Source organism: Indicator indicator, chromosome 14 (assembly GCF_027791375.1).
Source record: "Indicator indicator isolate 239-I01 chromosome 14, UM_Iind_1.1, whole genome shotgun sequence".
NCBI classification, from domain to species: domain Eukaryota; kingdom Metazoa; phylum Chordata; class Aves; order Piciformes; family Indicatoridae; genus Indicator; species Indicator indicator.
In genome coordinates, this window is record NC_072023.1 from 4987324 (window position 1) to 5002630 (window position 15307).

General features: G+C 43.7%; 1 protein-coding gene across 1 annotated transcript in view; it reads left to right on the forward strand.

Moving 5' to 3' along the window:
- The window catches only part of UTP20 (UTP20 small subunit processome component), a 66521-nt gene that overhangs the window by 14052 nt on the left and 37162 nt on the right, over window positions 1-15307 (forward strand). The window contains exons 15-27 of the mRNA XM_054386655.1: window positions 1936-2041; window positions 3210-3360; window positions 3778-3840; window positions 4144-4302; window positions 4959-5035; window positions 5893-5972; window positions 6639-6882; window positions 7837-8043; window positions 10228-10318; window positions 10800-10885; window positions 11429-11554; window positions 12096-12262; window positions 12759-12967. Of these exons, the coding sequence (XP_054242630.1) occupies window positions 1936-2041; window positions 3210-3360; window positions 3778-3840; window positions 4144-4302; window positions 4959-5035; window positions 5893-5972; window positions 6639-6882; window positions 7837-8043; window positions 10228-10318; window positions 10800-10885; window positions 11429-11554; window positions 12096-12262; window positions 12759-12967 (1766 nt within the window). The remainder of the gene's footprint in view (window positions 1-1935; window positions 2042-3209; window positions 3361-3777; window positions 3841-4143; window positions 4303-4958; window positions 5036-5892; window positions 5973-6638; window positions 6883-7836; window positions 8044-10227; window positions 10319-10799; window positions 10886-11428; window positions 11555-12095; window positions 12263-12758; window positions 12968-15307) is intronic.

The following is a 15307-nucleotide window of genomic DNA, read 5'->3' on the forward strand; positions in this document are numbered from 1 at the left end:
TGAGGAAGAAACTATTGACTCAAGTCTTATTCCAAACCTGTAGTACAGAGTTTGGAACATTACCATCCCTGATCTAAGTAACAGCACCAATTCCAAAATGCTGTATCTTTAAGCATGAATGGTCTCTGACCAATAAAAGAAAACCACAACAATTTAACTGAGCTTGAATTGGGCAGAGCAATTGTTACTTAGGTGGAATTGTAAGTATTTGGCCTTGTGCCAAAGTATGAGCAAGTATTGGAGTGCCCCAGGTTCAGTGTTCTTCGTTCCTTGCTTTGAAAGGGCTTGTCTGACCTTTTCCCTTTATAATTCCTCTATTAACATTCCCAAATGTATCCCCTAATTAGCTCTGTTTGTCTCTAGTCTTTGTCCTTTTTGATTTAGCCCTTTCTTCTGTCCTGTTTGATTATTTCAGTGTCAGTGTACTTACTCTAAAAAAAAAATACCCAAATCTTCTTTGCTTCTCATCTTTGGTGACATGAGAAGCAGCTCTGCATCAGCTCTGTGTTTGGGCAGGAGGCACATGACCATGTCTTCCTTTGCCCAGAAGAGAAAAAGTTTCACTGCAAGTGGAGTCCTTCTCACTGCAGGATAATTGGACAGGAGAGTCCCTTCCAGCCCAATGCAGTCTTTAAATCTGTGAAATGCAATCTGTTTTACACTCCTGCCTCCCATTGTCCCATCCTACACTTCTCTACTTGATTCTCCTCACCCTTCTCCCAAACTAGGGTTGTTGGATGTTTTCTTCATCCTCCAGCATTCCTTGCAGCGCCATGATCTCTACAGTTCCTTCACCTTATACTAGGACTTCAGTTTCCTTTCACTGCCTGTGCAAGGCACACCCCAGCCCCACGTTTAGATCATAGAGGTGTGTCTGTAGAGCCCCTGTCTTTGTCTAGCACAGACATACTACTAAACAGCATGCAAATTAGACTTTGGAATTGTGTGCCCTTACACTATCCATGCAGAAAGCTTCACCCTGCCATTATTCACTGTTTCTTCTCTTCTCTGAGGAGTTCCTTACAGAGTGTAATGGTGAGCAGGATTCAGCATACACCTGGGGCACTAAGCAGCTGTGGAATATAGAGGGAATGTTGGATGTTTTCAAAGGAATGAATGGGAAGTTAGTGCTCACTTCCCCTTTTTTTCCATGGCAGCTGGTAGCATGGAAGAAAATTCTGCCCTTTAGAAACATTCTTCAGTTTGCCTGGTTTAGGAGCAGTGTTTCTCCTGCTTGGGAAGAGGTGGAGAAAGGGGAATTATCTTTTTTTAATTAAACAACCTACTTGGTAATTTAGGAGTGTCAAGGAAGAGGAATTGCCTTTTTTGCCTGGAAGGACTTTGGCTCTCCTGTATTTCCTCTATCTCTAAAGGGGGCTGAGAGGTTAAGGAAGACAAAATTGCTGTAATCAAATGCACCTTCCATTCACTGGCAAATCCTCAGTTTAAAAGTGCATGGGACAGCTTTGCAGATCTCATACAGTAGTGCATTGCCAAAGTGCCAGAGTTTGTAGGCATCAGTATGGTAGCATCACTGTATGTTTTTGCTTCTGTTTTGCTGCATTGGTATCAGTTTGGACATTTCTTCATTTATGAGAGAGCCATTTATAGCTTGGAGCTGAGACTCTTGCAGCAGCGCTTGGCTCGGTATCTCTGCTCTCTGTGTACGTGACTGTGATGGAAGCATGCAAACTGGAAGCTGCTCACAGCTTTCATGGCTGACTCATTGGAGTAGGCACTTACTTTGATAACTGAAGGAGGACTTCCTTTAGGGGTTATGGTAATGGCTAGAAAATCCAAATGCTGGTTCAGGGATCTGTGTGTTACCCTATTTCTATGGCTCCAGCCATTTCAGGATGGACAAGCACTGTACAAACACAAGTCCTTGAGAGCTGGGTAAATATACAGGTTGTTCTTGTTCTCTCTCTGCTCCAGGAAGCCTGTTTGTGGCCTGCCAAGCTGTAAGTACTCTTCTTAGTTTGGCAGAGTCTTCTGAAATACTCCATTTGTTACCTGTGGAGCGTGTCAAGAGCTTAGTGACGTAAGTAAACTCTGCGATCTTTTGTGATTCTCCTTGGTATGGCAAAGAGTTGACTTTGCCTTTCTGTAGGTGCTTGTTAAATGCCTCCTTTAGTGCTGCCCATTCTGTTAGGCTGGCATTATCACTTGATTGTGGGGATTATGTAAGGTAGCAGTGTTACAGACACTGTTTGTATGTTTTGCATGGTACCTGTTCAGTGACACTTTCTCTGCAAACTGAAGCTTTCCTAGATAGCTGTCTCAGAGTAGTGCCAAATAAGTTGGTTCTACTTTTGCCTAGGGACACTAAGTGTGTTAATTGATAGTGTTACAGGAGACAGAAATAGCCCTTCTGATTTGTGTCAAAAGCCTGAACTTCTGCAGTCTGGTGGTGGTGTTGGGATTCCATGTCCACCTTGCCCATGTGTGTGCTTGCTCCACAGTGGGAAGAGGTTTTGTAAGCTCTTTTCTATTTATAATTAGCACACCTAACTGAGGGATTGAGGGAAACTGATATCTTTCCAGCAAATTCTCCTAAATTTGTCATCTCCCATCACTGTTGAGCTGGAGCATCTCCAAGTCCTCAGGAGCTTGAGTTTCAAAAAACTGAACAGGAGTTCAGTTAGGAAATCATGGCACCCATGTTGGAAGCATGGTGCAGATGAAACAACTTGCCCAGATCAAGCAGGAAATCTGACATCAAGCCTCAGTCTAGTGCTTTTCTGCCAGCTTTGGGCTGGAGGTGTGAAACTCATCTGGTGCAAGGGATGAGGTTTTCCTGTGGTCAGTCTGGATTCCTGGTGCCTTACCTAAATCCAGATTATTTCTTTTCTGGTGAAGTTGATCACTGGCTGAACACCTAGGCAACAGCAGCAGCCATTGTCTGACCTATGCAGATTTGTTTTCTGCAGCTTGTGTGTGTGTAGGTCCAGCCTTCTACCCCAGCTTGACAGGTCTGGTTAGTACAAAGGAGGAATCTTGTGCTTTCTGGGTTGTCGTGGGTAATTGGGCTTTGAAGCTGCATCCAGCATGCTCCCGGAGTCTGGTTTTATTGGCCTGCTGGTGCCAGCAGAGTCTGAAGTCACATGGAATTTTTTCTTAATGTTGTTATTGTCACTGCTGCCTTGTTTTCAATTGTCTGTATTGTTGCAGTGCTTTCTGTATGCTATTAAAACACTCTGGGGTTTTAGCACTTTTCCTTCAGACCCCTCTGCGTTGCTGTTGGCGGATCTCTATTACACGAGGTTGGCTTTGTGTGGCTGCCAGGAACCCCTTTCCCAGGAGAATCTAATGGACTTGTTTGAGAAGTTACATCCTAACATTTCCACTGGTGTTTCCAAGGTAATCTGTTATTTTGAGCACATGCAAGGTAACTTGCATTTTAAACATGTGATTTGAGTGCTCTGAGTTAAATGATGAAGACTGAAATGGGAAACGTGAGCCTGTGTAAAGCTGCTGCTTCTGTAGTACCTGTTTAGCACTGTGTCCATTTCTAAGAGGCTGCCATGGGGCAGGAATTAACAGAGCAGTTAACTTTTAGCCCTGTGAGGCTTTTCTCTTCCCTGGAGGGAAACTGGAGCAGGAGCTTAAGGCATTCGTTTTGCTTTGCCTGTTAGGCTGCAGGACTTCATCTGCTTCTCAGCTCTAGGAGAAACCTGGTGAAATTAGCCTCCTGTGCAAAACATGAAGGTCTGTGTAGGTGTGTCTGTAGATGCAGCCTACATCCCCCCGTCTGACTTCTGTTTCCACTTTGGCTAGGTCCGGCTGTTGACTGTTCGCATTTTAAACCATTTTGAGAATCCCCCTTCAGCACAGATTGAGGTAGGGCTAAATCTCTGCATTTGACATTTCAAAGCCATCTGTGCTTGATGTTGTGTGTGAACTGTTTTCTTCTCTTCAGAAAGAAAGCATATGTCTGCTAGAGGTTGTCCTCTGCTTTTGTGCCTTCACATTGACGTTTTATCTCCTCGTCCTGATGCTTTCAGATGTGTGAGTGGTGGATAGCAGAGCAAGTCCCTTGACTTTGTTTTTTGGCCCAAAATGACTGGGGCTCTGTAGTTTTGTTGAAATAACTGTCAATGAGGAGAGGATACTCAATAAAATTCATGTCCCTTGTTTGTTCAGGGTGATGACACAGAGGAACTCCAGCCAATATTTGCCATTTTGCTCCAGGCAGAGCTTGTGCCAGCAACAGTGAATGATTACAGGGAGAAACTCCTTCATTTGAGGAAACTAAGATGTGATATAGTGAAGCCTGCAATAGAAAGTGAATCTTTGCAAGAGGTAAGCAGTTACTGTCAGAAAGTAGCTGTCACATTCTTTTATTTCAAGAGAATTTTATTCCATCACCTGGATTGCAGAGTTTTTAGTAAGAGTTCATAAAAAAATCAGTTAATTTTCTTCACAGTAGCTGATCTGGGAATTAACTCCACCCCAGGCCAAACCAACACAGAGATCATGGATTTGGTGGAAGGAGGGTTTTTATTATTTTTATGCATCTGTTTTGCTTTTTTTTTAATCTTGACTTCTAAACTCCTGTGAGAAAGGGCTGTAGGTCAGCAAGAAGCTAGTCCAGAGCACATGCTTCTAGGCCTAGCACAATGAAGGGTCCTCAGGGCAAACTTCTTCCCTCTTTCTGGGGTCCCTAGTGCTGGTATGGAGTTTGAGAAGGAGACAGGCAGTCAGATCATCTGCTGTGCTGAACTCATTTTGCATGTTCATAATATGCAGGCATGGTGACAAGACCTCAGTGCAGCTTACAGTAAATGAGCTCTAGGTTTTGTCATGCAACTGTGAGACAAGGAATGATGGTGTCTGTGACTTGCATGAGAACTTCTTTGGTCAAAGTTTCCTGTTTGAGAGAAAGAAAGGTTAATGGGAGTTGCCTGATCTCTATTGTTTTTTACATCTCTCCAAAACGTTATTGAATGTCCTCCTAGGTGCCTCTTCGGTATCTACTGGGAATGCTTTACATTAACTTCAGCCCTCTCTGGGATCCCGTAATTGAACTGATCACGTGAGTATATGTGGCTGGATGCTGCATTCTGTGGTTGTTTCACAGAACATTCCTTCCTTTGTTCCCTGAACAAAAGCTGAGGTTAAAATTTGGTGACACCTGTGCATGAGAACCTTCATATGAAATCTTCTGAAATGAATTTGCTCTCAGAATACACTGCAACTTAGTTTCTGATTTTTTTTTTTTTTTTTGTACTGTTAAAAGGAACTTAAATACAGTCAGGAAGCATCAGCATTTTGAGTCAAAGGTAGCAGTATTTAATTAGTGTTTCACAAATGCTGGAAGAGCAAGAAGTCCCTCTCAGTTTCCCCATCTCTGACTTTTCTGTCCTTACTGGGAGACCTATAGACCCTACTAAAGATGGGGAAGACTTACCACAGTGACAGCTGAGCTAAATACCAAAATCAGTGTCTGCTGTCTGCATGACTTCATCTTGTATTTTCCCTTCTGTTCTGTGATTAAAAAGGATGACATTTTCTCCTTTAAACTAGTGAATTAATGGGGAAAAAAAAAATACTAAACCCTCTCTTCAGAAGATATGTCCATGCTAATTCTTCCTTTGGTTCTATATGTTATTCCTGCAGAGAAGTCAGTAGAAAGCTTGAGAACATCTTTACTCAAATTGAGCTCATTTGAAGCCATGAGATACAACCAGATCAATTTAATAACAATTGACATTTGGGATCCATGATAAAGGCAAGGAAGTGCTACAGCTGTATCATGCAGATGACCTGTCTTTGAACACCCACATTAAAACAGTGATGAAAGCCTCTGACTGTGTTAGTTGTTGACTTGCCTAGTCCTGCATGGCTTTTATTTATTTTCTTTTAATTTTGTTCTGTCTTCTGCTGTGTTAGTTCTCATGCAAAGGAGATGGAGAATAAAGAGTTCTGGAAGGTCTTATATGAACACTTGGAGAGGGCTGCTGCCTATGCTGGTAAGTCATGGCTCCTAAATGTTATGGCAGTAACCCAGCTAATTGTGAATGACATGGCTGTATTTTATGTTCTCCAAATTTACAGGTGATGGGGGAATTCAGAACCAAGGCTCTTGCCTACCAGTGTCATGTTCAGGGCAGGAATGGAGAGGGTTGGGAGAACACTGTCTCTCCTGTCTTAAACACCAAGAAGTATTAAAATAGGCACCTGCATTGCAGGAGGGAGTTGCAGGTTGTGGGAAGCCATGCAGCAGTTTTGTTTCTGCTTTAGGACTGGCTTTTCCTAGCCTGATCAGGAGCAATGACAAAACTGTTCCAATGGAGCTGACCTTCAGTGGAATTCCTGCAAACTGTCTTTCTTGGCTGTGCTCTTGAGGTTTACCTGTGGGCCTATGGAATCTGATTTCACAATAGAGCAGTGAGCACACAGCCATTTGTGGACTTCTCTGTTATTTGACAGAACTGAGCTAGCTTAATTGAGATGCCTGAGGGCTATAAAGCACCCTACAATACTCCTGAGGAGTGCAAGTCTTTCAGATCAGTGTTAAATAGTTGCCTAAACAGGGTAGGTATCACCAAAAGTATTCCTTGTGCAACAAGGGGCTGATCCTTTGCTAGTGGTGACTTTGAAGTAACCCAAGGAGATTTTCTCCATCTTTTCTATAGAAATGGAGCTGCAAAGTGAACTGGATGAACAGGAGGAAAGCATTGCTGCCACATCAAGTGAGAAGATGCCAGAAGGAGGGGTGGGAGCTGTCTTCCTGGAGCAGCTGAGGGTTAGGACAGATTGCAGCGAGCGGCTGGACCACACCAACTTCCGTTTTCTGCTGTGGAAGGCACTGGATAAGTTTCCAGACAGAGTGGAGCCTAGGTCAAGAGAACTTTCCCCACTTCTTTTGAGATTTATTAGGTAAATAAGATTTCTTTTTTTCAGTTGAGAGGACACATTGCTTTCACTTGTGTTGCTGAGCTTTAAGACTATAGCTATCCTATTATTGACTTTTATTGCCTGAATGCATGGCTGATGAGATGTCTGTTGCAGTGAAGATAACCTTTTGATTGAAATGTGGGTTATGCCAGAAACATCCCACAATAAGCAGGCTGAAATGAAGGACTGGCAGGACATTTCTGCTGCTCAGTCTCTCCTTTACTGACCTGCCACTGTCACAGCGTCATTAGGCAGCGATTTCAGTGGAAATAAAAGGTTGAGGTTTTTTTATATGAAAATACATTTTGTTTTGGAATTACAGAAGATCAAAATGTTTTCCCCCATCATAGGGAAAATTCTGATTTTTTTTTTTTTTTTTGGAGGCTGATTTAATTTCCTGCCCCTGGAGGAAGAACAGTGGTGTTCTTTGCATCCACGTATAAGATAGCCTGATGCACATAGGGTGGTTGTGATCTCCTGGCAGGGAAAGGTTTCCTGTGATTAGAAAACTTAAGTTTTGCTTGTCTTCCTGGAAAAATTGAACCATGCTTTTAGTAGGTTCATTTCCTCGCTTGTTCTCACACTGCCATACTCCTTGTTTGCCTGCCCACTTGAGCATACACAACCCTGATGCCCTCCACATAACCCCTTTACAGACCTCTAGTAATTTGTGTGATTTTTCTCCTCTTCACCTGGCATCTCCAGTGTGCTTGGTCATTGGCTTGTATCTCGGCAACTTGCAGGCAAAGCAGCACATGAAATCCACTTTTTTGGAGTTTTAAGCCATACAATGTCCCAAGACACAGTGCCATTAATGAGAATGGTAAACTGTGGAGGGTTTTTGTTTTTTTTTTTTTTTTTGTTGGTTTTGCCCTGAAACCTTGAAAAATGCCATGCCGCTTAATTTCCTTCCTTCTTGCTCTCTTTTATACACAGAAATGAGTACTACCCAGCAGATTCATTAGTGGCTCCATCACAGGATCTCAGAAAGAAAACTCATGGTACAGTAGCAGCAAAAGAAATACCTGGTGAAAGGGTGAATGATGTTGCTATGGAAGAGGAGGAGGAAGAAGAAGAAAAGGAAGAGGGAGAACAAATCACTCTAGGACTACCAAAAAGGAAAACAAGAAGAGCTGCTGCTAAGTAAGTATTTTTAGTTTTCCCTTGCTAGTGGTTTCACAGAAAGGCAAATTCAGCAGCTCAGGCTGAGATAAGAGCCATGTTTTTATACATAATTCCTTTTTCTTCTTTTGCTTGCACTTAATTTTGCAGTGGATTATAAGCACTTCAGAGTCAGAAACCCTGCCTGCACAGTAATAAATATCCAAAGATGCTGCCCAGGCTTTATCGGTATCTTGCTATCTGCTGATGGTCTATGCTTTGTGTTAAAGTAATACTAAAGCACAGTTATGTGGTAATCTGAAGGCATTCTGAAGTTTTTGGAGGCCACTGTACCTGCATTCACCTGACTTACAGTGAACATCTCCCTGATGAGGAGAGGCTGAAGGAGCTGGATCGCTTTAGCTTGGAGGAGAGGAGACTGAGGGTGACCTCATTAATGTTTACAAAGATGTGAAGGGCAAGTGACAGGAGGATAGAGCCAGGCTCTGCTCAGTGATGTCCAATGATAGGACAATATGGGTGCAAGCTGGAGCACATGAACTTCCATGTAAATATAAGGGAAAAACTTCTTCCCTGTAAGGGTAACAGAGCGCTGGAGCAGGCTGTCCAGAGAGGTTGTGGAGTCTCCTTCTCTGGAGGTGTTCAAAACCTGTCTGGTTGCTTTCCCATGTGATCTACTTTAGGCAACCCTGCTCTGGCAGGGGAGTTGAACTGGATGATCTTTTGTGGTTCCTTCCAACCCCTAACATTCTGGGGTTTTGTGGCTTCTTTGTGTGTATTTGCTGATATTTTCAAACCACAGGCATTGCCAAACACTTGGAACAACGAGTCTTCATTTAAGTGCTTTAGTACTGGGATTCTGCAATTGCCTATGTGTTAAAAATCCTGGTCCTGGTGGTCTTAGGGACAAATATTTTTATTTGGTGGTGTTTTAGACTGAAGCTACATGCTGCTGTAATGCCATTGTTTGTGATGCTGTGGCTCTTTGAATGAATTTCTCTAATCAGTGTCTTTTTACCCTCATGACCTCTCTCAAATGTCTGTTACAAGATTTGTATTTTCCCACTTCTTCTGCAAAGGATGGCCCTTGTAATGACAGAGAACTTCAAAATGTCGTGTTGGACCATGAGGAGTATTTGATATGTAACTTGAATTGTCATTTAATCCCTTGTGTCTTAAAGGTGTTTCATTTTCCGAGATTCTGACTTGCATCTGTGAATTAGCAGCAGTTAAAATACAGTGACAGTCCAAGATTTTTTTAATGATTTTTTTTTCTCAACCTCCATCTCAGAATGTCCACATACTCAAGTGGAAACATTGGTTCCTGGTAGCAGTAACAAAGTCATAAAAGATTTACCAGAGATGTTAATGAGTTCTGGAGTGACCTCCTTTTGTTATCGACCTTGACAGTTCATGCAGTCAGGCCTGTGCCATGGTAGCAGAGCACTCCCTGGGCTACACCCTGCACCCATGAGGTCTAGTTGAGGCCCATGAGGATCCATGCCTGCCTCAAGCTCCATGTGAAGTTGCTGGAAGTCATCATACTCAGCCATGGAGGAGGGTGGAGCAACTGAGTGTCTGGAGAGTTCAGTCAGAAGTGGGAGCAGCTGAAGGAGGACACAGTGAACATGGTAGAGGAGATACCACACATTCCTTGTCCTCATCACCTCTTTCCCCTCCCACAAAGGAGGTGGGGCAGTTATGAAGTGACACAGCTGAGGAACTGACTCCCAGCTGTGCCTTCAGCCCAATACAAGTCCACCACAGTCTGTGGCTAAATGCAACCCTTCATGTCGATGAGAGCTCAATGGGCACCAGTTAAGGTCAAGTGAAAAAATGAAGGGTTAAAATCACCTATTTGGTGTTCCAGGCTGGGCTGGCAGAGAGAAGTAAGCTGCATCCTGACTGTTTATACTTCTTTCTCATCAAAAGCTAAGTCCATCTAGTGCTACTGAGGAAAAGGCCTTTTCTGTGCAGTGAAGTGTCATCTGGAAGGAACTGCTTAGGAGAGGGCACAGGATGCCTCTTTCTGTGTCTCTGGTCGCTGGTAGACCTGAGATCCTGTTGTGGTGTTTGGTTGGCTTTTTTTTCTTTTCTTGTTAATTGGTTTTAGTAAAAGTTCCCAGTTGGTTTATGACAGTACAGGATTGTTTCTTCTGGTGATTTTAAAAAAATAAAGTGTTTTTGTTTTCTTTTGTTTTACAGGCAACTAATAGCCCATTTACAAGTGTTCTCTAAATTCTCCAACCCCCGGGCATTGTACTTGGAGCCAAAGCTGAATGCATTATATACCCAGGTGATGCTGTTTGCTAGCTTTCAGCACTTCTGCTAGTAAATAAACTCATTCTTATTTGAATGCAGTGTCTGGATCTACAGAAACCTGTCATTTTTCTGAACCAGGCCATGATAGCTGAAAAAGGAGCTGTCCTTGAGAAGGCATCGAAGCAGCTGTAAGGTCTTCCCAGAGCAGAGCCTTCTCTTTTCTAGGCTGAACAGCCCCAGCTCTCTCAGACTGTCCCCATAGCCCTTTGATGATCTTTGTGGCCCTCCTCTGGACCTGCTCCAGCAGTTTGATGTTGTTCTTACAGGGGAGGCACCAGAACTGGACAGTTATGTGTTCACATCTTGGCTTTATACTGGCAAGGCATCATTTCTCTTTCCATGTTGATTAGTCCAAACCTGTTTGAGCTTGGAGTTTTTGGGTTATTTCATTATTTTCAGTAAGCACTTCTGCTTTTCAGCTAGGGATTAATTTTTTTCTCCTTTGCCATTTGCAGTTACTGTCCCATCAAGACCAGAATGTACAGAGAATAGCTCTTGACTGCATAATGACATACAAGCACCCTCACCTACTGCCATACAGGTAAAAGCTTTTACATCATTTTAGCTGTGATGAATGAGCCTGCTGTCATATCAGAAGCCTTGTTTGGGGTCAGTTGCCTTGAAGAGAGAGCCTTTCCTCTATCTGTTGAAGACATATGTATAAATTTTAATTTTAGCTAGCTGTATATTCCCCCTCTAAACCAGGAAATAAGGTCTTGAGGATGATAAGTGTATCTTTTTTTGTTTGTGGGGAAATGGCAACACTTTCATTCCATCCCAGAATAGTGTGTGCTTAGTAGCTGCATTGTTTTCAGGGAGATGATTTATAACCACCCAGAGAAAATGACAGCATAAAACTGCAGTTTGTGGTTGAATAATAATGTGTGCAGGAGGTGCTTTCTTACATAATTAGTTGAACTTGCTGGATTTTAAAATACTTTTTTTAATAACAGGGGGTGGCAACCTGGTACTTTAATATTTTATATACAACATAGGTTAGATAGGAAGATAATTACAAATATAGATGTGTGTGTGTGTGTGTGTGTCTGTTTACATCTGCTCTCATAATATTTATTGCTCTCAGGGAGAACTTGCAGAGGCTTCTGGAAGACAAAAGTTTTAAAGAAGAAATAGTCCACTTCAGTATTTCTGAGGAGACTGCAGTAGTAAAAATGGAGCATCGCCCAGGTCTCATCCCTGTTCTTATGAGGTGTGTCATGCAGTGTGAGTTTGAAAGTTTCGTGTCAAAGTACCATGAGCAGAGATGCAATATTCCTGCTTCTCATTTTAAACAGTTGAGATAAACCAGTGGTTAAAGGCATAGTTTGGTGACTTGGATGTTCTCGTGACCTGGATGTTCTCTATGGTTTCCTTATTAGCACATTTCTCTTGTAAACACATTTCTTTCAAAACATCATTTTGGTAAACACTGTTTTGCTAAGACTTACAGGGATCTATGAGAACATTTCAGTTCACTGAGTGTTGCCACTTATTTTTTTATTAAGATACAGTGATGCAAATTACTGTGCAGGTAACTTTTACACCTACAACCACCAGCGTTGTAGCAGCAGAAGCTGATCTTTCACTGGATGTTTTTGGGCAATTCAGTGGAGCCCCTGAAGAGGAAACTTCCACTCGGCTTATTCTCACTGAAGAATATTTTGAAATGGAGTTTCTCCTGCAGAATAAAAAACTGATGGTTTACTGAGAGCTAATGCAACTTTTTTTTTTTCTTTTGTTGGCTCTTGAAGAATTCTCTATGGCAGAATGAGAAACAAAACAGGGAACAAAACACAGGGCAAGTCTGCAGCGAGCACTCGCATGTCAATTGTTCTGCGCTTCCTTGCTGGCTCGTTGCCAGAAGAGATAAGGATGTTCTTGGATCTACTCTTTGAAGCCGTGAAGCAATTCAGTAATGGTAGGTACAGGCAGTTGAATCTGGAGCTATGGTAATTCTTGACCTGTAGAGATCATAGAATCGTGTGGGAGGATGAGTAGGCTTAGGACTGTTACATGCTTCAGAGGTCTCTAGCAGTGCCTTGGAACAATAAAAGGATGAAAATAAACTTTTGATAATAAGGACTGGGATTCCCTCAAGCTTTTTTCTTACAGATTGCTCTGTTTTACAGGTCCAAGGTCAGAAAAATTGTGCAAGTGAGCTGTAGCAGGCCAGGAAGGGGCAGTTACTGGCAGGGTAGGCTAGCTGCCTATGACAGCAATAATCAGAGGTTGTAAAGTGTTCTCTGATGCTGTAGCAGTGGGATATAGCTGAGAGATGGAGACTCAGAGTTTTCCTCTGAGCAAATCTGTAATTTAGGGCCATATTATATCACTTTTCATTGAAAATTCTCTTTGGTGGTGGATATCTTCATGATGCTTCTCTAGATAAGTTGCTGTTCCTTTGGCTATTGCAGGACCTTGCCACAGTGCAGTGCTTCGAAGTATGTCAGAGCTGGATTTAGCTAAAGTCCTGCCTCTTGGGCGTCAACATAGCCTCTTCAATGGTCTTGAAGTTGTGTTGAAAAACATGGGACACTTGATCCATCAGTACCTGCCTGAGATTCTACAGATTCTGCTCTGCATGACAGCTGTGGTATCCTGCATCCTCCAGCAAAGAGAGAAGGTAAAATACACAAACAAATGTGTAAATTAAATTCCTTTCCTTCCTCCTCCCCTCAGCTTGCACCTGCGCACACACCTTCAGTGGTTCAGGTAGAAATAAGTTTAATGGCAGCATGGAGTGAAGCTTAACAATTAAATGTCAAAATGTTTTAGGGGTCTGAAGCATCTGTCATATGAGGAAAGGCTGAGAGAGCTGGGGCTGTTTCAAGAAGAGGAGGCTGAGGGTGGATCTTATTAATGCTTACAAATATCTGAGGAGTGGGTGTCAGGAAGATGAGGCCAGACACTTCTCAGTGGTCTCCAGTGACAGGACAAAGAGGTAAAGGGCATAAACTTGAACATAAGAAGTTCTATAAGAAGGAGCTTCTGTATTGTGAGAGTGACATAGCACTGGAACAGGCTGCTCAGAGAGGGTCTCTAGACCCTTTCAAGGCCTACCTGGATGTGTTTCTAGGTGATCCTGCTCTGGCACAGGGGGGTTGGACTTGGTGGTCTTCAGAGGTCCCTTCTAACCCCTACCGTTCTGTGATTCTGCAAAAATAGAGGCCAGTGATATTTGTCTAAAAGTGCTACAAGGCTGAGGCAGTGCAGGCAGATTTTTATTTTTTTTTTGTCTGAGTAACTGAAAAGAGAGTTGGAGGTTATCTCTGTACATTGCCACCTGCCAGCCCTGTGGAGAGATGGGCATGAAGGAGAACCAAATGGTTTTTCTGTAAGAATGTAAAAAGATCTTAGGGCTGGAAGTTGAAATTGGCCTTAAAGATGCAGTTTCTTGGCTGCAAGAATAAAGCAGGGAAGGAGGGGATTTAAATTTCCTTGCCCGGGGACTTTAGAGCAAACCTTTTCTTTAGGTGTTGTGTTGCAGTGCTAGACCCCAGAGGAGCTCAGCATTGTAGGTTATCATAGTGATTATCTGCAGTGGTTGAATCCTGTCATGAGATACAGGGAGAGTATGGCTACCAGCCATGCTTTAGTATACTCAGCATGAAGCACCTTCAGCTCAGTGTCAGGAGTAGTCATGCCAACCCAGTGTTACAATTTGGGTCTCAGCCAGGTATCTGCAGAGCACTGAAAGTGGTTTGTTTGTTTTTTTTTTTTTTTTTTTTTCCCTTGCTGTGCGTTAGCTGTACATACAGAAAGGGTCAGGTGAGGAAAACCTTCTGTTAAAGATTGGCTGCACCTAAAGATGGGCCACGTTGGCTTACTGCTGCCCTGTGCCCAGAAGAGCAGTGCAGAGATCCCTGAGCTCAAACCCAGCTGGCTCAGGGGGGCTGTTGCCAGTTGTTTGGAAGGTATGACACTGAGCCAGGCTCTTCTCTTTCTGAAATTAGAGTGCCTTTGCCAGGCTTCAATCCAAACAGGAAAAGGAAAGCTCAGGTAAATTCCAGCGCAGAGCCTGATCATATATTTGGTGTGAAACAAGCAAACTGCATGGTCATCAGCAGCACTGCAGTGCCTGATCATACATTAGGTGTGAAGCGAGCAAACTGCACGGTCAGCAGCAGCAGTGCAGTGCCTGATCATACAGTAGGTGTGAAGCGAGCAAACTGCACGGTCAGCAGCAGCAGTGCAGTGCCTGATCACGCATTAGGTGTGAAGCGAGCAAACTGCACGGTCAGCAGCAGCACTGCAGTGCCTGATCACGCAGTAGGTGTGAAGCGAGCAAACTGCACGGTCAGCAGCAGCACTGCAGTGCCTGATCATACAGTAGGTGTGAAGCGAGCAAACTGCACGGTCAGCAGCAGCACTGCAGTGCCTGATCATACAGTAGGTGTGAAGCGAGCAAACTGCACGGTCAGCAGCAGCACTGCAGTGCCTGATTACACAGTAGGTGTGAAGCGAGCAAACTGCACGGTCAGCAGCAGCACTGCAGTGCCTGATCACGCAGTAGGTGTGAAGCGAGCAAACTGCACGGTCAGCAGCAGCACTGCAGTGCCTGATCATGCAGTAGGTGTGAAGCGAGCAAACTGCACGGTCAGCAGCAGCACTGCAGTGCCTGATCATGCAGTAGGTGTGAAGCGAGCAAACTGCACGGTCAGCAGCAGCACTGCAGTGCCTGATCATGCAGTAGGTGCGAAGCGAGCAAACTGCACGGTCAGCAGCAGCAGCGCTGCAGTGCCTGATCACGCAGTAGGTGTGAAGCGAGCAAACTGCACGGTCAGCAGCAGCAGCTGCAGTGCCTGATCACGCAGTAGGTGTGAAGCGAGCAAACTGCACGGTCAGCAGCAGCAGCGTGCAGTGCCTGATCACGCAGTAGGTGTGAAGCGAGCAAACTGCACGGTCAGCAGCAGCACTGCAGTGCCTGATCACGCAGTAGGTGTGAAGCGAGCAAACTGCACGG